Here is a 24,809-nt window from a genome sequence, read left to right on the forward strand (position 1 = left end):
GCACCTTGATGGAATGATGTAAATCTGAAAATAAAATGATATTCTGGTGCCAATACATGTGAATTTGACTACATTAGTACACCCGCTCACTACGGGAATGCAGAAAGGGTAATTCCTCTTTTGGGTACATAGATTACAGTCGATCTATGGTCGGGTCTCAAGAACATTGGGTCTGTGTTCATTTACCAAGTTTCTTGTGGAGAGATCGCCAAGTGGTTTAAGCATTCGAGCAAGCACTCCATTCAAAACTCTTAAGGAATGGCTGGCTTAGCAAGCGCTTGCTAGCTGCTTGGTAAAGGAGCACAACCCGGTCTTCCTCCCTTCATTTCGTATTAAACAGCGGGAGCGAGTTTCAAAAGTTCACAACAAAAAATGCCACGGGAGTGGTAGAAAGCGCCATGTTATTAACCCAACAATTGTGGGGTATATAGAGTACAGTAGATCTTCACTCAGTTCTGTAAGTAAACCTTACTTTACGGATGTCGGGATTCCTCCAAATTTCTTCATTTAGTGTTATAAAGAGCATGAGCGGCTGTTTAAAAAGCAAAGCATACGTGTTTGTGGTTTATAATATTTTTTCTTCCTGAAGAAGCTGTTGCTCACATGGAAACGCCATTATAGCAATAAGCTAGAGTCCCTGTATAAAGAGAGTTGTGTCAACTCAAATTTGGACGCCATTTTGTGTCTAAGTGTGTCGGATTAGATATACATGTACATTCGCGATATGGGGTGATATATTCTAAACCTGCTAAAAAAAATTTACGACACATATTTAGTCTTATTATTACATACAGGTGATATTTGTTTTGTCAAAAACTCAGCTATTGCCGTGAAAAAGAGCTGTGTGGTGATATTAAAAGTGGTATGGCAATGCATATTACAAGCCAACACTGCATATAAGAGCTAACATTATAAGTAAGACAAACCAATGCTGTCGTTCTCTGAATTTTAATAACTTTTAGAAAGGAGTGTGGGCATATCCAATATTTTTTAAAGGGTGCCGAGAGCATTTCCGGTGTAGGACTTCCAGCCGACATATAGTCTAACACACTTAAAACAAATTCTGTACGTGGTATTGCCATATTTCTATAGTGTACAACTTTAGTTTTATCGACATTTATATTCAATTTCCATTGTAATGATTTAACAAGCTGCAAGTCAGCTTCTGTCTCTGACATAAGGAAAACGTCATCGGCATCTAGTAAGATTGAAACGTTCATTTATTACCACACCCTTGCCCAGAACTCTGATGGATATTGCCTGATCGATAAATATGTTTCATAGCTGGCGACTTAATTAACACTTAATTTTCGACTGCGCCAAGCCGTAATTAAACAGAGAAAAAACTTTAAAAAATACCTGCAGTGTTCACGGTTCGTCTAGTCGCACGTCGTCCAGCTATACAAATATAGACAAGCACATGCCTGTCATTTTGTAATCGTTTAAAATATGTTATTGATTGAACATGTCCTGCCATGATTTTGTAATAAATAAAACAATTCTTACATTGAGATTCATTTGAGGAGTCAATACGTTCATGAGTGGAGTAGGTGTGGTCGGACAAGTTTGGTAGATGTAGTCTCTCAGTTCTGGACGGTCCACGCTTCTTGGGGGAGTTGCGCAGCTTCACGGGTTTCCGGTAGCTAAATATTGTTGGAACTGCAGAGCACTTCAACCTCTTTTTGTCATCAGCTCGCCCCCTCTCAAACTGATTCACATCGAAATGTTCCTGCAATCATACAATGAGTGTCCTTGATGTATTTATTTATTGAAATTTTTATTCTAACACAACACAGTTTAATTTTAATGAGCTGTCATGTACTAGTACTTCCACAACAGAAAATCACATGGACAATCTTCCGGAAGATGGCCAGACAAATCGCTAGCTCTATCGACCACATGTATATTGATATCAAACAGGGATAACAGCTTTTGAAAGTTGAGCCAGTTTTAAATGTGGGTACACAAATACACCTGTTTTACTGCATTAATCACCTAGAAATATTGTATGTTTTGGGAACGATAGCTGTCACCAGGTTAAATATATAGGGATTGTCCAATGTGCAAAATCTTCCATCACTACAATTTGGCCATAAATCCCGGGGTGGTAAATATTTGAGCAAATATGCCACAAGACGCATGAGCACTGTACAAAGCAAACAATAACTCGTCAAATTTTGGACGTATGGATGGCTGCACAACCCGCAAAAAAATTGAGCAGGTCCCCCCCTAAAATTGCTTTTATGATTGCCGATTAGGCTAAAGATTTTAAACCAAAAAAATAACTTGCCTCGGACTAAGTTTTGAATGGACGGACAGACAACTGAAAACAAAACGGACCATGGGTTTCCCACCCCTATAAAATCAAAATTAATTCCCTCTGAAAAAGTACAGTGACATTGCCCGCAGACTACCCAACCGCAGACCAGGCAATGTCACTGTACCGGGACATTTCATCAATCAATGACAATATGCGGTCCGCTAGGACTACCCGAAAAAAATTGAGCAGGGTTCTTCCCACGGAAATGCATTTTTGGTCAGCTCCTTGAAGATTATAAACAAACACAAATCACTTCCCTTTAAAAGGGTTTTCAACGGACAGACAACCAAAAAAAAACAGAGCAGATAGAATTGCTTTTGAACATCGATCATCAAGCGGCGTGGGCCTACCTGGCAGAGTCTCGAGGAGTCGATCGCTTTCCAGCTCTTTCGTCTGACTTTCGCTTCCCAAATTTGTCTTCTGACTTTATCACTTGGAAATCTATACATCTTATATTTCCCAGATTGGTTTGAACAACCAAAAGCAGAACAACCAGTCATTTTGTTTGGCAATAAACAACATTCCCGTACCAAGCTGACGTTCACGCACGGTGAAGTTAGACACAAAATGGCGCCACGAAATCACGTGACCAGAAATCTCGGGTCAGCGCATGGCGCAACTCTCTTTATACAGGGACTCTACAATAAGCTATTTAAACATGTTAACATTGCAGGAAAAACGCCTTGGGGTACATTACGGGACATTATTAGTATTAATATTGTTTTGTCATAACATTAATAATATGCGATTATCGTTAATTTTGTTATTCAAAGCGTCTTTAGAAAAACGCCACAATAAATCTTCTTCTTTGGACAAATGCCACGATAAAGCTAACTTAATACGGCTATACACCTCAACACGCAACCCATTGATGGCAATTGATGGCATTATAATAATAATAATAATGCATTTATTTTATATAGCGCTTTTCAGGAAGCCCAAAGACGCTTTGACAGAGTGCAAAACATAATGCATAGCAAAACATAAAAACAATTGCAAAAAAAGAAGAATCAATAGGGAAATATTCAAAGCACAAAGGAGGGAGAAGGAGAGGAGATAGTCAGGGGTTAAATGCTGTGGGTTAAATGTTGAATGCAGTGTTGAACAGGTGAGTCTTGAGTGATGTTTTGAATGTGGTGAGTGAGGAGGAGTCTCTGATGGTGTGAGGTAGCGAGTTCCAGAGGGTGGGAGCAGCGATGGAGAAGGCCCTGTCCCCCCAGGATCTAAATTTGGTCCAGATGGGGGGGGGGTCAGGAGGTTGGTACCAGCAGAGCGGAGGTTGCGGGTGGGAGTGTGTCTGGAGAGGAGGTCAGCCAGGTAGGATGGGGCCAGGTTATGGAGGGCTTTGTAGGTCAAGAGGAGGATTTGTACTGGATTCTCTGGGAGATGGGGAGCCAGTGAAGCTTGTAAAGGACGGGGGTGATGTGGTCACGGGTCCGGGAATGGGTGAGTAGACGGGCAGCGGAGTTCTGAATGTATTGGAGTTTATTGGTGATTGTTGAGGGTGAACCATAAAGGAGGCTATTGCAGTAGTCCAGACGGGAAGTGATGAAGGCGTGGATGAGGGTTTCTGCAGCCACGGAGGAGAGGGATGGACGGAGACGGGCGATGTTTTTCAGGTGAAAGAAGGCTGTCTTTGTGATCTGTTTAGTGTATTTGTCGAAGGAGAGGGTTTGGTCAAAGATGATGCCAAGATTCCGGATGTGAGGGGAGGTGGATACTGGGAAACCGTCGATGTTGAGGGCAAAGTTATGGGTGGACTTGGTGAGCGTTTTTGGGCCAATGATGATTATTTCAGATTTATCACAGTTAAGTTTGAGGAAGTTGATTTGAAGCCAGGATTTTATTTCAGTGATGCAGTTTGTCAGGATAGAGTGGGTGGCGGTGGAGATGGACTTGGTGGAGATGAAAAGCTGGATGTCATCGGCGAAGCAGTGGAATTGGAGACCATGACGGCGGATTAAGTGACCGAGGGGGGACAGGTAAAGGATGAAGAGGAGGGGGCCAAGAACTGAACCTTGGGGGACACCTTGGGGGAGGGGAGCAGTGGGGGATTTGCAGTTATTGATGGAGATGAACTGACGTCTGTCAGAGAGGTAAGATTTGATCCAAGAGAGGGCAGTGCCGGTAATGTTAAAGGTGGTTTCAATTGGCAATGGCAATGGCAAATGGCAATGGTGGCATTGATGGCAATGGCAAGGAAAACCCGCTCGGAGGAAAAAAAGCAGAAAACCCCCTTGGGGAGGGGGGGGGGAATTAATGCGCTACAACCTTCATTATGCAACCGTTGGTCATCCTGTCAAGTTTGGTTGAGATTGGATAAGTAAGGACGGAATGTATTGGCGTCAAAAATTCGTCAGACAGACGGACAGACACAAATGGCATATTTTAGTATGATTTTGTATTCCTCGTTTTTTATCGTTTTTATATTGTTTTGTGACAAGCAGGTTGTTCATGGAATCCTATATCACGTGGAGTTCACAGCGATTGAGACAAATTGCAGTTACGAAGACCTTGAGCACTCCCATTCCTGGAAAAGTTTTCTCCACCCTCCTAGCTCTCTTATGTTACCTTCGCACACTCACCATGAAGGAGAACGTCCCAATGTGCCTCCTCACCCACCAAATCCACAACATGAACCTCATCATTCTGCAGAAGCGCCAATTAAGGACAAAGATGGGGAGTTGAGAGAAACTCCTGACTTAACAGGAGAGGTTGACCAGGAGAAGACATCCTGCCCACCTTTTCCACCAGAGACTGCAGTAAGCCTTTATTCATGTTGCTGGAGCTCAGTTTTTCATTCACTTAAACAGAAAACGTGTAAATCCTTACTATAACTCACGGACCAGTGCTTGTGTGTTTGTTTGTCACGCTATTCCTCCTACAGTTTTGGATTTTTTTTTTTTTTTTTGTATACAAGATCGAGGCTCGTGTAAGAGCTAACATTAATCACAAAAAAACAAACGGACACATAAGACATAATCAGGGAGCGGGATACAAGATGGGGGGAGAGGGGGAAGCACACGAGTACAACATTTGAGAGCAGGGGCATCGGGAGATCTGTGGGAGGGAGAGGGCTTGGGGGAAGGAGGCATGGGAAGGGGGGTGGGGTATGGGAGAGGTAAAAACCACATGGACACAGCTAGGACTTCCAGGAAAGAAGTCGGTATTTCAGAAATTACAAAGGATTAATGAAGAAACAAATAAAGGACTGATTACATTTGCACTTTAATTCTACATAGGATCATTATGCCCCAATTAGTTTATAAGGGTGTTTTATCTTTGCCGGTGGTCTTGGTGGGGGGACGCTATTTTTTTTATGTAAATGCGTATTGTGTAGCGCCGCCTCCATGTGGGAGCGGGTATTACATGTCCCTACCCTTTACAGTATAGACAGTTGTCCTGTCTCCACGTTTTCCAGTCCAGTGAGGTGTATTGAATTATTAGCAATCGGCATGTTTTGGTTTCGTCTACACAACCTGGGTTGTTGGTTTTTTTTATTTTATCGGGAGCGATTGAGGCAGCTGCCAGTTGCCTATACACCACCCAAATAAAGATATGCGTCAGAAGAACGTGTTGCATGCTTGGAACAAGATCGCCCATTGGGCGGGTACTCTGCTAGTGCCTCATAAAGGTCATGGCCATCCAGTTCAGTTGAGCGACTAGAAGAAACAAGTTTAATTTCGACTCAAGGCAAGAGTAATGCAATAGCAGCAATTTCACTCATTTTGCAAAACGGAAACAATTAGAAACGGAATTCATTCATTTCATTTATACAGCATGTGGCTGCGGCTCTGTATCATTGCTGGGAGTATTGTGTGCCGCTGATGCAGTGCCCCCTGTAGGTTAGGGCAGGAATTTGGAATTTGTTCAGGGTGCCAACGATTGCTCGCCGACTCAGACACCGTGGGGTCTTTAATGTCCACCAACTAATGCTGACTTATGGAATTCTGTTTACCATCCATCCGCGGGACGGTGCACACATTGATACCTCGTCCTGCCTGGGCAACACCAGGATGATAGTTTGTACCTGGGTCAGTATTCAACCCCAGGCTAGACAGCTCAGAGGTGAGTGTACAGAACTCTAGCCGAACCTCCCAGCCCCGGGAAACCGAATACTAGTGGTTGAATGCTGGGTCCTTGCACTTGGCTTGGGGTTACCACTTTTTTGCCACTACTGTGTGACAGATGTTAGATATTGGGTCATAAGTTCGCTAAACTGTGCTACTTATGTTGTTTTCAGCAAGTGCTCACTTGCATCGGTACAGTCCTACTCCTGCCCTCTGAGACATCAGTGACTGTTTGCTGTGACCTGATACCACCAACAATCCAGGTACAGGTACCACCTTTAGATATTTGTGATTGGCTCACACAATGTCGTATTCTCCTTCCATCGTCCTATTGTGCCCCATTTGTTCATGAACCATAAAATTGGCTTCAAATCATGCGATTACTTTCGCCTGAGACCCAAGATGAAGGTTATTAAACCTATCATTATCTGGAAATGTGATAACACTTTTTGGAATTCAACATATTACTCCTATCTTGGTGATGGGAAGGTAATCCTCATATATACCTAAGTAGGCTATATGTCTTTAATTAGAGTAAGCTCGATCTATGGCTCGACCTAAGAGCGTCGCCTCAAGCATGATTGGAATTGGCTTGGCATGGGTCCCTTTATGCTTTTTTTGTGAGGGCATGTTGTGATTGGGAAAGAGGTAAGTTGTAACATATGGAAGAACGTGTAGTTAGTTTATTTCAATTTTAAATATACTCGGCAGTTATTTTTTGTGGAAGCATTTGGTAACGAATGACAATAAGATGACCTCATTCTCACTGGTTTTTCCATAATTTTAAGATCTTCATCAGCAGCATAATAATTATTAGTACTGTACAACAGTATCCTTGGCTATAAGGAGCATAATTTACAAAGCAGGAAATTGGAATTTATTAGCAGTAGGCATATTAGCAGTAGGAAGTGCTTGCGAAAGCTCACCTATTCTTCGTGAAGGACACGGTATGAATTGCAAAGGGACACAATCATGAAATTTATTTGAAGAGGTATATTTTAGAGGATGATATCCCTGAGTCCCCATGAGTCATTAGCACAAACAGAATTATTTTTTTTTGGAGAATAATAAGCTGGATAATCGTGTTTTAAAATCAGACTATTTTCACTTCCGTTATGCAAATGAGCTACTTTCACGACCACACAACTCAACAACAAAGAGCAATCAGAGTTGCAGACCCTCGCCAGGACGTGTTTTTAGGGGTCTTTTTAGGCTTTTGTGTTAAAACAAATATGGCGACCGAACCACATGACAGATGACGTCATCATAAAAAAAATTCTCCGTCAATTTATTCCTTGTTGACGCTCAATAAATTTTATCTTCATCGGATGGAGTTTTTCACTTGTCGAATTATGACGTCATAATGGAGGCACCTATGACATCATCATTAATGATGATGAAATTAATGATGAAATTAACATTTGTTATTCCCCATGGAGAGTTATTTACAATGAGCCATGTCTCAATTCTCAATTTTTTTCTATGCAGTGCTTTTGGAGATATAGAGGTACAAAGTTTTCGGTTTTTCTAAGATGGCGCCTGTACCACGTGACCTACGACGCCATAATTATCTCTTTTTTTATTGCAAGTGGAGGTGCACCTATGGTGAGAATTTCCTGGCAATCAGACCAACGGTTGCAGAGAAAATCATACTTATTCTGTGCAGACAAACAGACAGACAGACAAACGGACTCAAATGCAATACCCTCTTTCCTGGCAAGGGTAATGCCAATGACAAATGTGTACGTCTGCGGTTAATCACAAGTTATTCTGGCGTTCAAGATGCCGATGTGCCAAGCTTTCAACTGTTCGAATTGTCGAGACATTTGCCCACAGAACTCAGAAGTCGGTTTTATGCATCCCTGACCCACAAAAGGATCGTCAACGATCATGTGCTTTGTGATTGAAAAACCTAGGAACAACCAAATTCAACATCAAAACGTATGCTCTTTCAAAATATCGTGTGGTTTGCAAAGACCACATCAAGCCGTGAGTGTTCGTATTTGATCAACAGGCTCACGACCTGGAAAACCAGCATCGGAAATTGCTGGAACACGACGCCGTACCGACACTTACCAGGCGAGAGTTACGTGTTGATTTAAAGCCATGCCCAAGTCATGTGAGCCATGTGAGCCAAGCCCAGAACTAGTCCTCAAGTAGTTTTCTATATAACCTGCAGAGCCTACCTGTCGCTTCGTTCGTGGACCAATTTGTCGTCTTGTTTGTCAAAAAATTGCTATATTGGTTCACTGCGTCTGTATTGAGTCCATAGATCATGATAAACTCGACCAGCAAATGGGAATATTTCATTAGTTTATTAAGTACCCTGAGGTCTATTATTGGTCGGAAATAAATGAAATACAGAAATGTCAAATTTACATTTGTAAGTCTTCAGCCCCCTGAGTCAATACTTTGCAGAAGCATCTTTGGCAGTGACTACAGCTTTAAGTGTTCTTGGGTATGTCTGTATCAGCTTTGCACATCTGTATTTAGGGAGTTTCTCCCATTCTTCCTTGGATATTTGCTCAAGAACTGTCAAGTTGGATAAGGTGTGTTGGTGAACAGCAATCAACAGCTTTGGTTTCCCTATTAAGTGATTCAATGTGCAAATGCTGTTCGATTTTCAAGTCAATCAGATGAAAATTGACGATTTTGGAAGTTTGACCTCGAGTTGACCTTTTACCTTTTGACCTCAAAAATAGTTGGTTTTCCAATTTAGTTACTCAATATACAAATGCTGTTCAATTTTAAAGTCAATTGGATGAAAAATGGCGATTTTAGAAATTTGACCTTTGACCTCAAAATCAATAGGCTTCTCAATTGTGATGACATCTACAACCTGGTGAAGTTTCATGATGATCGGTTAGCATTGTGACCTGTAGGCGAGTGACAAACAGACAAACAGACAGAATTACAAGGAGACGTGATGCAGAGCACGATACTTGCAAAATCCACCCCACCCCAAAAAGGTTTCCATTGATCCAGCAAATTGTCCATTTCATCAATATTAAAATTGACGATCTTCATCAAAGATTGGGTCAATAGGATGAAAAGTGATGATTTTAGATGAAAATTGATGATTTTATAAGTTTGACTTTGAGTTGACCTTTGACCTTTTGACCTCAAAAATAGTTGGTTTCCATATTTAATTACTCAATTTGTAAATGCTGTTCAATGCTCAAGTCAATTGGATGAACATTGATGGATTTTCAGATGAAAATGGATGGCTTTGGAAGTTTGACTTGGAGTTGACCTTTGACCTTTTGACCTCAAAAATAGTTGGTTTCCCAATTCAGTGAAGCACGATGCAAATGCTGTTAAATTTTTATGTCAATTGGATGAAAATTGATTATTTTCAGATGAAAATTGATGATGTTGGAAGTTTGACCTTGAGTTGGCCTTTGACCTTTTGACGTAAAAAAATAGTTTGTTTCCCAATTCAATGAGGAAATATGCAAGTAATGTTCTATTTTCAAGTCAATCGGATGAAAATTGATGGTTTTTCAGATGAAAATTGATGATGTTGGAAATTTCACCTTGAGTTGACCTTTGACCTTTTGACCTCAAATAGTTGGTTTCCCAATTTAATGACACAATGTGGAAATGCTGTTAAATTTTCAAGTCAATTGGATTAAAAATGGCGATTTTAGCAATTTTACCTCCAGATGACCTTTGACCATTGACCTCAAAATCAATAGACTTCTCAATTGTGATGACCTCTACAACTTTGTGAAGTTTCGTGAAGATTGGTTGAAAATTGTGACCTGTAGGCGACTGACATATAGACAAATAAACAGACAAACAGACAGACAGAATAATGCACAAGACCAACCAATATACTGGAAAAATCTTTGATTTTTCAAGTAACAAACAAGAAAAAGAGCAATCAGAGATTGCAAACCCTCGCCAGGATGTATTTTCAGTGGTTTTTAAGGCTTTTGTGTAAAATCAAATATGGCGGCCGAACCACGTGACCCATGACGTCGTCATTATTTTTTTCTCCACCAGTTAATGCCGACATGGCGCTCAAGAAATTTCATCTCGATTGGATGAAGTTTTGTACTTGTCGAATTATGACGTCATAATGGAGGCTTCTATGACATCATCATTAACATATTTTATTCCACATGGAGAGTTCGTTACAATGAGCCAGGTCTCAATTTTTTATATTCACCGCTTCTGGAGATATAGAGGTGCAAAGTTTTTCGGTTTTTCCAAGATGGCGGTCGAACCACGTGACCTACGTCATAATTATCATTAAAAAATTCCACAGGTGGAGTTGCACCTATGGTGAAAATTTTCTGTCAATCGGACCAACGGTTGCAGAGAAAATGATATTTATTCTGTGCGGACAAACAGACAGACAAACAAACAGACAAACAGACAAGTGGACTCAAATGCAATACCCTCTCCTCTGGCGAGGGTAACAAGAAAGAGCAATCAGAGATTGCAAACCCTCACCAGGATGTATTCTCAGTGGTTTTTAAGGCTTTTGTGTTGAAACAAATATGGCGGCCGAACCACGTGACGGATGACGTCATCATTTTTTATCCGCTAATTTATTCCTAGATTATGCTCAAGAAATTTCATCTTGATCGGATGAAGTTTTGTACTTGTCAAATTATGACGTTGTGGCGGACACGAAAGCTCACTGCCGTGATGGCATCATTCCGCGCACCAAGTGGGCGGCGGCCACGCCCGAGGGGTAGGCGTGGCCGCGGGAAAGACACCGGGCGCGCAGCCCGGAGCGCTCCAGTGCTACAGTTGAGCTCTTATAATAAAGACTCTTTATTCTTTAAACTCACCACGTTGTCCGCTTCCTCCTTGTTATACAAGTTGCGCGCGTAGCACCGCGCTTCATTGGTGACCCTCTGACGTTCTGGTCAGCCGTCGCTGACCACCCGAACCCGCCACAGCAATGACAACCAACGCGGTCCAAATCAAACTCCCCGAGTTCTGGGAGACGCAAGCCGAAGTCTGGTTCCTGCAGGCAGAAGCCCAGTTCCGACTTCGAGGCATCACGGTGGACGAGACCAGGTACTGCCACGTGGTCGCCTCCCTCGGGCCCGGCACGGCCGCCCGCGTCGTGTCGGTCCTGAGGAACCCACCGGCCGACGGCAGGTACGAGGCGATCAAGCGTCTCCTCCTCGCCACGTTCGGCCTCACGGTGGACGCTCAGGCCGACCGCCTCCTGGACCTCCCCGAGCTCGGCGACACGCGACCGTCGGTCCGCATGGACCATATGCTGTCGTTGATGGGCGACGAAACCCCGAACGCTCTATTCCGGGCGTTATTTCGACGCCAGCTGCCGGCACGAGTCCGCCTCGCGTTGGCCGGTTCTGCGACGACGGAACCCCGAGCTCTCGCTGCCGAGGCCGACAGGTTCTTCGCGGCTTTGGACACCCAGGCGAGTTTTGGCGTGGCCGTCACGGCTCTCGGGGCTGACCCTGATGCTGATGCACCACACCTCGTGGATCTCGAGGCTGATGCGCACTTCGTGTCCGACGCCACGCCCCGCCCACCACCGCCGCCGCGGAGAAAACCGCGACCTCCGCCGCCTTCGCCGCAAACCTGGTGTTTTTTCCACGCCCAGTTCGGCCACAAGGCTCGGCAATGTCGCCCGCCATGCTCATTCGGCAGGTCGGGAAACGCCCGGGCCGGCCCTCGGTAGTGGCACTGAGCGCCGGCCGTTCAAACAGCCTACTGTTCATCACGGACACCTTATCCGGGCGCCGTTACCTGTGCGACACGGGAGCGCAGGTGAGTGTCGTTCCCGCCGGTACGTCCGACAAGCAGTCCGCGGGCCGGGGCCCCGCGCTGCTTGCTGCCAACGGTACGTCCATTCGCACGTATGGAAAACGCTGCCTTTCTCTGCGATTCGGAGGGCAGGTTTTCCGGTGGTCGTTCGTTACTGCCGACGTGCCTATGGCACTGCTTGGCGCGGACTTCCTCTGTGCCAATGGCCTGTTGGTGGACGTAAAGCACAGAAGGCTTGTCCAGGCTGAGACGTTCAGCTCGCTCGCGTGCGTGCTGCCCGCCTCGTTGAGCAGCTCCCCGAGCGGCTCATCGAGCGGCTCGCCGAGCGGCTTGCTGAGCGGTTCGGTTCCGGCCAGGTTCATCTGTACGCTTCCGGCAGCGAACGAATTCACCCGCCTCCTCGCTGGTTTCCCGGCCCTCACGCGGCCCACCTTCTCGGCGGGGGCCGTCAAGCACGGGGTGGAACACCACATCCCCACCGCCGGGCCACCGGTGTACGCCCGGGCACGCTGCCTCGAGCCGACGAAGCTCGCGGTAGCTAAAGCGGAGTTCGCTACGCTGGAGCGGCTCGGCATCGTGCGGCGCTCCGAGAGTGCTTGGGCGTCGCCGCTTCACATCGTGCCAAAGCCCGGCGGGGGATCGCGACCGTGCGGGGACTACCGGCGCCTCAACGACGTCACCACCCCCGACCGCTACCCCGTCCCCCACATTCAGGACTTCTCCGCCCGGTTGGCGGGCATGTCCTTATTTTCGAAGGTGGACCTCATACGCGGCTACCATCAGGTCCCCGTCAGGCCGGAGGGCGGTCATCACGCCATTCGGACTTTTCGAATTTCTTTGGATGCCCTTCGGTTTGAAGAATGCGGCTCAGGCGTTCCAGCGACTAATGGACAGCATCTTGCGCGACTTGGATTTCATCTACGTCTACCTCGACGACATCCTCGTCGCCAGCGCGTCCCGCGAAGAGCACCTACACCATCTCCGCATGCTCTTCGAACGTCTGGGCCAGCCTGGCCTCATCGTGAACCCCGCCAAGTGCCGGTTCGGCGTCGCCGACATCGACTTTTTGGGGCACCGCGTCACCAGGCACGGGGCCGTCCCCCTACCGGCCAAGGTGGAGGCGGTGAAGGGGTTTCCTCGCCCCCGCACGATCAAGGGGCTCCAGGAGTTCCTGGGCATGGTAAACTTTTACCATCGGTTCCTGCCCCGCATCACCCAGCTCCTGCGCCCCTTGCACGAGGCCCTCCGAGGGAAGCCGGGCAAAGATGACGTTACCTAGACCGAGCAGATGGACGCGGCGTTCGCGGGCGCAAAGCTCGCCTTGGCTAACGCCACTATACTCGCGCACCCGTACCCCGATGCACCGATCGCCCTCACCACCGACGCCTCGGACTACGCGGTTGGCGCAGTGCACGAGCAATGGGTGCGTGGTGCTTGGCAACCGCTGGCGTTCTTCAGCCAGCAGCCTCGCCCGCCCGAACGCCGTTATAGTACCTTCAACCGCGAGTTGCTCGGGCTCCACCTGGCGGTCAGGCACTTCCGCCATCTGCTCGAGGGCCGTGCGTTCACGGCCTTCATCGACCACAAGCCACTGGTCTTCGCGATGGGCAAGGTCGCCGAGCCGTGGTCGGCCCTGGCAGCAGCGTCACCTCTCGGCCGTGTCTGAATATACAACGGACATCCGGCACGTCGCGGGGAAGGACAACCCGGTGGCGGATTGCCTTTCCCGGTCCGTCGCCCACGCAGTCCACCTTGGCATCGACTATGCCCGGATGGCGGTGGACCAGGCCGCCGGCCCCGGCGTCCAGGCCTTGCGGACCGCCGTCACGGGCCTCCGCGTCACCAAGGTGCCGTTCGACGGCGCGGGCACGGCCCTCTTGTGCGACGTCTCCCTCGGGCGGCCTCGCCCCATCATGCCCGTGGGCTGGCAGCGCCACGTTTTTGACGCCATCCACGGCCTGTCCCACCCGGGCACGAAGGCCTCCCAGAGGTTGGTCGCCGACAGGTTTGTCTGGCATGGCCTCCGGAAGGCCGTCCGCGGCTGGACCAGGACGTGACTCGCGTGCCAGCGCGCGAAGGTGCACCGGCACACCCAGGCCCCATTGGCCCCGTTTACGGTGCCAGAACGTAGGTTCGATCACATGCACGTGGACCTGGTGGGACCTCTGCCCCCCTTGTGGGGTTTCACCCATGTCCTGACAATGGTGGACCGCACCACCCGGTGGCCGGAGGCCGTGCCTTTGGCGACGACGACGGCGGCGGACGTCGCGCAGGCGTTCATCGCCACCTGGGTTGCCCGGTTCAGCGCCCCCTCGGACATCTCATCCGACCGCGGCCCCCAGTTCACCTCGGAGCTCTGGGGGGCGGTCGCGCGGGGGCTCGGGGTCCAGCTGCACCGAACCACAGCCTACCACCCCCAGGCCAACGGCCTGTGCGAGCGGTTCTACCGCTCGTTGAAGGCCGCGCTCCGAGCCACCCCCCGCGACGGCGGCTGGGTCGACAGGCTCCCCTGGGTCCTGCTGGGCCTCCGGACGGCGCCCAAGGACGACCTGCGTGCATTCGCGGCGGAGTTGGTCTTCGGACAACCGCTGCGGGTGCCGGGCGAGTTCCTCCCCGACCCCACGGCACCATGGTCCGCGGCGCAGGAGCGCTCCGCGCTGCAGGAGACAGCCCGGAGGTTCGCCCCGGTGCCGACGGCGCACCACGGGCACCCGCCTACGCACGTAGCCCCGGAACTTCGCACCGCGGAGTACGTCTTCATCCGGCACGACGCCCACCGGACACCACTGCGGCTCCCGTACGACGGGCCTTTCCGCGTGCTGGAGACCGGGGTGAAACATTTCACCTTGGACATCGGCGGTACCCCCGACCGCGTCTCGGTGGATCGCCTCAAGCCGGCCCACCTCGACGTGGACCACCCACCGCCAGTGGCTCGGCCCCCGCGTCAGGGCCGCCCCCCTGCGGGCGGACCCCCGGCACCGCCCAGGCCCGCCGGCACGCCACCCCCCGGTCCTGCACCCATCCCCGGTGCAGCCGGAGGCACCCCAGCTGGCATCCCTGCACCCCGGACGCCGCCAGTCGCCAGAGGGCGCTTCGGCCGGGTCATCCGTTTGCCCCACAAACTGGCCCTCCAGGTGCGCGGGAATTCTGGGGCGGCGCGCGTGGCGGACACTAAAGCTCACTGCCGTGATGGCATCATTCCGCGCACCAAGTGGGCGGTGGCCACGCCCGAGGGGTAGGCGTGGCCGCGGGATATACACCGGGCGCGCAGCCCGGAGCGCTCCAGTGCTACAGTTGAGCTCTTATAATAAAGACTCTTTAAACTCACCGCGTTGTCCGCTTCCTCCTTGTTATACAAGTTGCGCGCATAGCACCGCGCTTCAACGTCATAATAGAGGCACCTATGACATCATTATTAACAAATGATATTCCACATGGAGAGTTCTTTACAATGAGCGACGTCTCATTTTTTTCAATACAGCGCTTTAAGAGATGAGGTGCAAATGTTTTCAGTTTTTCCAAGATGGCGGCCTAACCACGTGACGGATGCCGTCATCAATTTTTTTTTTCTCCACCAATTTATGCCTACATGACGCTCAATAAATTTCATCTTGATCAATGAAGTTTTGTACTTGTCGAATTATGACATCATAAGGAAGGCACCCATGACATCATCATTAACAGATGTTATTTCCCATGGAGAGTTCTTTACAATGAGCCATGTCTCAATTTTTTCTATTCAGCGCTTTCGGAGATATAGAGGTGCAGATTTTTTCGGTTTTTCCAAGATGGCGGCCAAACCACGTGACATATGACGTCATAATTATCATTTTAAAAATCTACACGTGGAGTTGCATATATGGTGAAAAATTCCTGTCAATCGGACCAACGGTTGCAGAGAAAATCATATTTATTTTGTGCGGACAAACAGACAGCTAAAGAAACGGACTCAAATGCAATTACCTCTCCTCAGGCGAGGGTAACAAACACACAAAAAAAACAGACAGGGGTGAAAACATAACCTCCATCAACCTTGGTAGTGGAGGCGATTAAGTTGTTCACCAATCGTCGACTAACGTATGTAGACATACAGACAAAGTGAACCAATTGCCTATCTCCCTTCGTGCTCACTGGGTAAATATTAGGTTTAGAAACTGCATTCAATGTTGTAATGCAACAATGTTGGCTGTGAGCCTGTGACCAACCAATGGTGCAACAAATTAATATTATGGTGACAAGTCCTCAAATCCTATGTTTTCCACAGCCTCTTGTTCTAAAAACATAAGGGCAATACCCCTGGCACTCACCTGGTAGAATAAACAATATACTGCACTGACTAAGGGTATTTTAAACCAATTTCAGTGGTTGCTAGAACAAAGGGCAGCATGTAAAATCATACGAACATAATCATAAGACTTTAAACAAACAAACAAAAAAATACCTATTTTCCGGGGGCAACCCCTCCCTCCCCCAACCCCATATATCTCCTGAGACCCCAATTTTTCTAATGCCTTGAACAAACTTCCGTACATCACAGGTAGTGAAGATTGTGGTCAAGTTTCATCAAAATTGTGTGTGTAGTTTCTGAGAAGAAAGCAAATACCTATTTTGGGGGGCACCCCCCCCCCCCCGTCGATCCCCAAAGGGGCAGTTTCTTTTTATGCCGTGAACAAACTTTTGTACAGCACAGGTGGTGAAGATTGTGGTCAAGTTTCATCAAAATTGTGTGTGTAGTTTCAGAAAAGAAAGCAAATTCCTATTTTAAGGGTTCAAACCTGGATCCACCTTGACCCCCGTAAACCCCCTAATGCCCCGACTTTTAGCTCACCTGGAACGAAGTTCAGGGAGCTTATGCGATGGCGCGTCGTCCGTCCGTCCGTCCATAAACACTTGAAACTTCTTCTCCGAAACCGCTGATTGGATTGCGACAAAATTTGGCACAAATGATATTTGTTGTGTTGTATCTGAAGTTTGTTCACGGCAAATACAAAAAGTCGGGGTGTAAGGGGGTTTACCGGGGGTCAAAGTGGGTACAGGTTTGACCCCCTAAAATATGTATTTGCTTTCTTTTCTGAAACTACACACACTATTTTGATGAAACTTGACCACAACCAGCCAGTGCAGTATAGTTTATTCTACCAGGTGAGTGCCAGGGGTATTGCCCCTATGTTTGATGATGTCATGATGCACCACGTGAGTTGACTTGTAAACAGGAAATGATGGATCAAGTCTTCTGCCATGTTCTATTTCTCCCATCACTTGCACTTTCTTTGCAGGGGCATCCGTCACTCAGGGCCATACCTGGACTTGGGCCTTTTCGTGCACCATCTGGACCATTACCGACGTTAATGTATGGCCAATCCCCGTCCCTTGAACCTCTTCGTACCGGCAAAACCGTGGATGATCTCTCATGCAATCGTGAAGTTATGCCACCACCAATGGGGCCTGAGCCAGACAATCCAAGCACCATCCATGAGGAAGCAACCGCAACCTCTTGGACAAGCATGGGCACTTTCAGTGATGAAGATCTGCTTGGTTAACTTACACATTGATAACCTGCCTTATATCGAAAAAGATATATGTTCCTTGCCCAGAAATCCTAGACTATTAGGCTTTGCTTTGATTCTATAATAAGGCTGAGTCAATTTTTGCAAAATAATAGGTTCCGCTCCAACAATGTTTGCCATTCTTATGGCATTTTGATTTTGTTCAAATTATTCATCCCACTGATCATGGTCGCGTGCAAGTTGGATCATAATCAAATACCATAGGATCGGATTTTTTTTTCACTCGAAGACAAAAGGTAAAGCAAACCCAACTAACACAACAACGTTGGGCCAACGTTGGTATTTGGTCGATTGGTCGCAAAGTGAATTGTTGACGTGTGGGTGACGTTGTTTATTGGTTGTAAACGTGACGTCTATTTTACAACGTTGGCGTTGGTTGTTGTGTTAGCTGGGAAGCTTGTCGAGCAACAACTGATTTCGCTCAATTGTTTTTGTGTCCACGAGGATGAAGGATGGAAACCAAAACCTGTTTGAATTGAGCAGGTAGTGACGGATGGGAGGGAGGGAAATACGAGCTGAAGACATAAAATGTAACAATGTCATCGGACTTTAACTACGATGGCTTCTGCCAGGTTTTATGCACAAAATTAAATGTTGTTCTTTTGATGCCCTTGTTGTGTTAGGGTTGTTTTTTGTTTAGGCCAAATGACTATGACTGTCAGGACAATCAACACAGCAGTGCAGGTGGAGTTTACAATTTTTAATAATTGACATTGGCCAAGGTTCCTGGAAGAGGTACTTCGCATATTGCATGAAGAAATTGGATGTGCACACCACTTAATTGTACGATATTTAAGCAACTAGAACATTATATGTCATAAATTTTAACAGAATGTGTACAAGATATTGGAACCTGGAAACAAAGTATCTGGAACAAGGAGAAAAAGACATAAATGTCATAGCCCCCGTGGTTTTATTAATGTTGCTGTGCAGAGTTAATGGCCGTCAGTCGGCCATCTTTGTTCACATTACAAAATAAAATCTTCTGCATGTTATACTCTCATGTGTTGTCTTTGTGCCAAGTTTTTATTTTTGTTGTTGTTGTTGTTGTATACACGATCGAGGCTCATGTAAGGGCGAACATTAATTACAAAAAAAAAACCCAACACGCAAAACATACAATAAAGGGAGCGGGAGACAAGATGGGGAGAGAGAGAGGGAAGCACACAAGTACAACAGCAGAGAACAGGGACATCGGGAGATCTGTGGGAGGGAGAGGGCTTTGGGAGTGGAGGCATGGGAAGGGGGGAGGGGGTGGGAGAGGTATAAAACACATGGACACCGTTATGACTTCCAGGAAAGAGGATTCAAAGAAGAAGTATTTCAAAAAAGTGGATTGAGGGTGAATCAACGGGGGTAGAAAAGATCAGGCTTTTGGATGGGGGAAGATAAGAGAAGGTGGTGAACAGCTGTTTTAAAAACCTGGATGGATGAGTGGGATTGAAGAGAGTGAGGGAGTTTGTTCCAGAGGCGGGTGAAAAGAGGAATTAAAAGAGTGAAGGTGAGCAGCGAGTCTTGATTTTGACAATTTCACCAGAAGAGGGTTGTTGCCAGATATTGTGCGACCTGTAGGAGTATTTGGGGGACAGAGCACAAACAGAGCTAGAGGAGCTAGGCTGGATAGGAGTCGGTAGAAGACAGAAGACCACCGACCTGCCTGCGGTGAGTGAATGAAAGACCCTCACAATCAGCTTCATCACGGGAGATTCCAATGATTCTGAAAGCTTTGGCTTCAACAGCGTGAAGCCGAGCTAGGTGTGAGGCATGAGCACCAGCCCAGAGGGGGGGAACAGTATTCCATTGAGCTGAGGATGAAAGCCTTGTATGTGGTGAGGAGCTCAGGTGTGCCAAGGAAGGACTTTGCACGACGGAGGATACCCAGTCGGTGACTGGCTTTGGAGGCCAGCTTGGAAATGTAGTTTTCCCAGGAAAAATCATGGTAGATAGTGAGACCTAAAAGCTTGAGTGACAGAACTTCTTAGAGAGGATTATTCAGAAAGTAGATGGGAGGGTTGTCCAGTCGGTCTTTTCGGAGAGACAAAGTAAGAGTGTGAGATTTGTCAGGATTGAAAGACATGTTCCACTTGTTTGCCCAGTCTGTGATTTTGTCCAGGTCTGCAGAGAGTGAGGAGGCTGCAGACTGCCGATATGAGGGATGAGGAATGGAGCGGCAGAGAGTGGAGTCATCAGCAAAGAGATGGAGAGGATTTTCCAGAGAGTCGGAGGGATCATTGATGAAGACCAGAAAAAAGCACAGGGCCTAGGACACTGCCTTGGGGATCTCCAGCCTCAACAGGAAGGGGAGATGAAAGAAATCCATTCACGGCCACAGTTGACTATGACCAGAGAGGAAGTCCACAAGCCATGCGTGGAGATTTCCATGGATACCATAGGAGGAGATTGTGGTGAGCAGAGCGGGGTGCCAGACTGTATCGAAGGCATGTGATATGTCAAGGGAGACAGCTCTGATTTCCTGTTTGGCATTGAGGACCTCCATCCAGTGTTGAGACAGCAGAAGCAGCATGTCCAAAGTAGAATGACCTGGTCTGAAACCAAATTGATGGTCAGAGATCAAGCCATTGGAGAAGAGGAAAGATTTGATATCCGAAGCAGTGATGGATTCCATGACTTTGCTGATAATTGGGAGCAGGCTGATTGGTCTGTAGTTGCAAGGATCTGTTTTTGCACATTTTTTGTGTAAAGTGGTAATGTTTGCTGATTTCTAAACTGAAGGCAGATGACATTGAGCAAAAGAGAGGGTGAAGAGAACAGAGAGAGGGTGTGAAAGAGCGGCAGAGCAGGATTTTAGGACCCTTGGGCTGATGCCGTCTGGTCCAGTTGCAGAATCAGAGTCGAGGTTTGACAGAAACTTCTCCACCTTGTCAGGAGAGAAGGACACAGAGTCCAGGAGCAGCTGGGTTCGACTTGGTAAGGTGGGTACAGAGAGATATGGATTTGGGACACAAGATTTTGAGGCAAACACAGAGTTGAGGCATTCGGCTTTGTCACGTGCGGTGTCAACTGTGTAGCCATTTGAGGTAAAGGAGGGGATGGAGGGGGAACAAACACCAGAAACAGATTTGACCAGATGCCACCAGGATTTGGAGAAAGGAGCCAGGTTTGAGAGTTCAGTCTGGAGAGTAGAGAGATAGTGCTTCCTGGCTCTCCTGAGGGTAGACACACACTTGTTCCGAGCTTGGTGTAAGGAACTGAGATTGCCTTCAGTTGGATTAGCCTTCCAAGAGGCAAAGGCAAGTTGTTTCAGGGCAACTGCCTAATCACAAGATTAAGTTTGAACAAAATCGGACCATGCATGTCCGAGATATGGTTGTAGACGGCCAAGACTCAATCCATAAGTCTAATGGGGGCTAATAAAGGGGATGATACCAAACAGGGAAGCCCAAGGTCTACCGCACGACAACTGAAGCAAAGACTTGATGAGTATGCTGAATAAAGTGAGGAGGAACTGCCACACAAAGACACCATGGCTATTGAAGCCTTTTCTTATCACTCAGCTTAAAGTATCAGGATGGAGATCAAGGAACAAGATAAGATGGAGAAGCAGGTAATTCATCAATGGGTGTCGTCTTTCGGATGGGCGTTAAACTGGGTGTCCCGTGTCCTTTGGAAAGAGTAGGGGATCCCAGCTCTGCTGCTGAGGCCGCTTATGGCTCCCCAATAGAAATTCCTGACTATGCCAGTGCCTGTGGCGCGCTGGTCCTAGTATTGACTTTTGGCCCCACTAGCCCTAACTACGCCAGTTCCACTGCCGGTCATTCGTTTCTCGGATCCGCATCTCATCGGGCAAACGAGTTTCGTCCTCTTCTTCCTCTTCAAATCCGACGCTCCTCTGATTGGCAGGGCCTGCAAAGTTAGATGGAATAGCCGGAACGGATTCTGAGTGGATGACGTCGGAAATCTGGAGTACAAGTACCACGTGACCTCGTCCCGTTTCGCTGAGTTCACATCAAAGAAACCACGTGGTTTGATCCCAGTAAAAATCAAACTGAACCCCATCGCGATTAGGCTTACTCTAATGTATTATTCACAATGTATAAACAGCTCGGTTTCTCATTTCGAAATCCATTGGAATCTCGATCCGGAATGCCGGGTTTTTACGCACAGCCAGTGTTCTGACGCACGGAGGAAATCACGTGATCTCGCCACTCTCGCTCCCTCCTCCTGTTGGGGAATTAGCATAATCCCTACTCTATTTGACACAAGACTATCCTTGTATGACCACAAAGATACACTTAATCTGACATCTGGGGTAGACAGGTCCCTGACTCATGTACATCGAAATGGTTCTTCTTCTTCACGACAGTCAGAGCATGACACCTACACAGATCAACCTGATCTATATATCACCCAACCCCAAAAATCATAACAATACTTTGCTCATCTTTTGCATTGTTTCTGAAATAGACAATTCATTTGGCCTCGTTTCAGGCACTTTCAATCATGTTTTTCGTCCAATGCAATTTACTCCACGATCCTCTTGAATAAAATATTAGGTACTGCAGAAGAACTCTCTGAAAGATACCGTGGGTGGTTTGCCATTGCATTCGCATTTTGCAATGTTCAAAAATGACCAATCTTTATATAATTGTAGATGCTCGTAGTTTATGTGAGCCCGACATCACCAGTAGCAGGTTCCATAGTGGAGAGAAGTTTGGAGTTTGTGGTTATTATCATTACAGATTATTTGTTTTAACGTCAGGCTGAGGGTGATTGAAACAAAAGTAAATTCTGCCGAGACAATATTCAAGCAATGGCCGCCAGATCAATGATGTCACAACGTGTTTCCTGCAAGGAATTGTGGGAAATCATCTTGGATTAGTTTATTTCAATATGGTGGATGCCAGACTTGTTTTACTGCTGACAGGCCATAAATGAAGGTATTTTAAAAATTTAATTGGAGAATCTTCTCGATCACAAGTTTCAAATGAGAAGCTTCGAGATCTTCGTACAATGTCTCTTTAATTCCTGAATTTCAAACATTTTCATATTGGAGCCGTTATGTGAACTTTCTGAATAGTAAAACAAAGAAACAAAACACAATTTTACATGACATCTTGGCATGGAGAATTATTATAACACGAGTTACATAACGAGGAACTTTGACGCAGGAAGAGACCATGAAGTCCATCAAAGTGTGGGTAATTATTCCCATCTTATGGCTGTTTGTCTGCACTCGATCTTATTTTAATAATGAACTTCATCAAAAGAAACAAAATGTACCATCGTTGGTTTCTAAGTCTTTGGTTCGACTCGGCCGGATTCGAACCGCCAACATCACAGACTCAGAGTGGACGCTCTAAAAAAAAAAGGTAACGTCATGGACAGGATTCGAACCTGTGCGGAGAAACCCCATTGGATTTCGAGTCCAACGCCTTAACCACTCGGCCACCATGACATATCGTTACCGACGTTCTCACCTCCAATACAACATGCAATAGCAGATCAATGAGATCACAACGTCTTTCCCTCAAGGAAACAAACAAAATACTATTTTACATTTAGTGTAGCAGCATAGCAAACCTGTTGTGCATTTTGTGATACAAGCACCAAATTTGGCACAAATGTACATTAATATGTTGCGAACATTGTGTGGTCAGCAATGAAGACGAGAGTCTGAATTACATGTATGCAAAAGACCTTGTGAACCAGTGAAGCAAATACACGGGTAAGCATGAATTAAATCTAGGGCATGATATAATTTCCATGATGTTTACCTCTACACTCAATGGTGGAAGGAGGTAATGTTTTGATCCCAGCTTGTCTGTATGTCTGTTTGTCTGTTAGTCCACAAAATTCCAGACAAAGCTTGTAGTAGTGGTAGTTGTAGTGGTAGTGGTGATAACAGAAATTGTTATATAGAACTGAACTTATATTATTATTATATGCAGAAAATAACTTCATTTCTATATGCCCTGCAGTGGACAGGTTAATTGGTTTATGCACTGAAGGGGTCACCCTGGTGTGCACTGCTGTGTTCTGCCTCACTGAGTTGTTCAGGTATGATGTACTCAGCACAAGCTTCCGGTCGGCCCGGAGGTGGGGGTGCGGGGCCTGTCACGGAACGTCAAAACAAACGGCCTGCCGGGGCCGCCCAAAAGTCGGGCGTGAGGGGCGCGTCCACTAATGGAACGCCTCTCGCTTCCCAGATCGAGGGCCACGTGGTCAGGAGAACCTCGTCCCTTCCGGTCACACTTTGCCTATCGGCCGGCCTCGAAGACCGAAATTGTGACGGTGTCACCCGAAAAATTTGAAATTACGAAATTTGAGAAAATTTGAAAAAAAAAATTACGGAATTTCAAGTGGCCCAATATCTGAAAATGTTCGCAACATATTAATGTACATTTGTGCCAAATTTGGTGCTTGTTTCACAAAATGCACAATTCTTTTGAATATTTGGGCTAAGCCGCCCCACTAATTATATCATGGCATGGAGACTTTTAACAAGATGAATTCCATTATGAGGAACTTTCACGTGGGAAGAGACCATTCGGGCCAGAAAAGGCTGCGCTATTACTATTAGTATTAGGATTGCTCACCTTCAGTTGTTTGCCTGTGTTTTCTCCTTTTAAATGGCGAGCATCAAGCAAGGAAGCAGCACGTTCCATTTTTTAAAGTCTTTGTGATGACTCAGACGGGATTTGAACCACACTGACATTCTGGACACAGAACGGAGGATCGAAAAAAAAGCTAACGTCATGGACAGGATTCGAACCTGTGTGGGGAAAACCCATTGGATTTCAAGTCCAACGCCTTAACCACTCGGCCACCATGACTTGCAATAGTACTGCGTGTAAATATCCCAAATGTCATATCCGGCTTAAGACTGATGAGGTTGCCTCTTAAATGTCATATCCGGCTTCGGACTGACGTAGTTTCCTCCCACGTATCACTTGGCCACTTAAGACTTGGCCACCATGACATGTCGTTGTCGATGTCCTCACCTCTATTGAAAAACCAAAGATAAATACTCGTACCCGACTGCAAAGCCGCAATGAGCCGGCGAAGCCAAAGCCTCTTGCCACTATATGACCCACCACCAACTCCCTAACCTACTGATGCCATAGTGATCACGAT

The 24,809-nt window shown here is 46.9% G+C and overlaps 1 protein-coding gene and 2 non-coding genes across 3 annotated transcripts in view; 1 reads left to right on the forward strand and 2 right to left on the reverse strand.

Moving 5' to 3' along the window:
• LOC137434109 (uncharacterized) overlaps positions 1-18,717 on the forward strand; it is a 44,508-nt gene extending 25,791 nt beyond the window's left edge. Inside the window, exons 5-7 of the mRNA XM_068126794.2 lie at positions 4,768-5,082; positions 6,564-6,653; positions 17,424-18,717. Of these exons, the coding sequence (XP_067982895.2) occupies positions 4,768-5,082; positions 6,564-6,653; positions 17,424-17,687 (669 nt within the window). The 3' untranslated portion in view covers positions 17,688-18,717. The remainder of the gene's footprint in view (positions 1-4,767; positions 5,083-6,563; positions 6,654-17,423) is intronic.
• A 4,331-nt stretch (positions 18,718-23,048) lies between these two features.
• Positions 23,049-23,130, reverse strand: TRNAS-CGA (transfer RNA serine (anticodon CGA)). Its single transcript has one exon. It is a non-coding gene; the product is annotated as a tRNA-Ser (tRNA).
• Positions 23,131-24,426: 1,296 nt separating this feature from the next.
• Positions 24,427-24,508, reverse strand: TRNAS-UGA (transfer RNA serine (anticodon UGA)). Its single transcript has one exon. It is a non-coding gene; the product is annotated as a tRNA-Ser (tRNA).
• Positions 24,509-24,809: the final 301 nt, after the last annotated feature.

The sequence above is a fragment of the Myxine glutinosa genome, chromosome 1 (genome assembly GCF_964187855.1).
Source record: "Myxine glutinosa chromosome 1, kmMyxGlut1.1, whole genome shotgun sequence".
NCBI classification, from domain to species: domain Eukaryota; kingdom Metazoa; phylum Chordata; class Myxini; order Myxiniformes; family Myxinidae; genus Myxine; species Myxine glutinosa.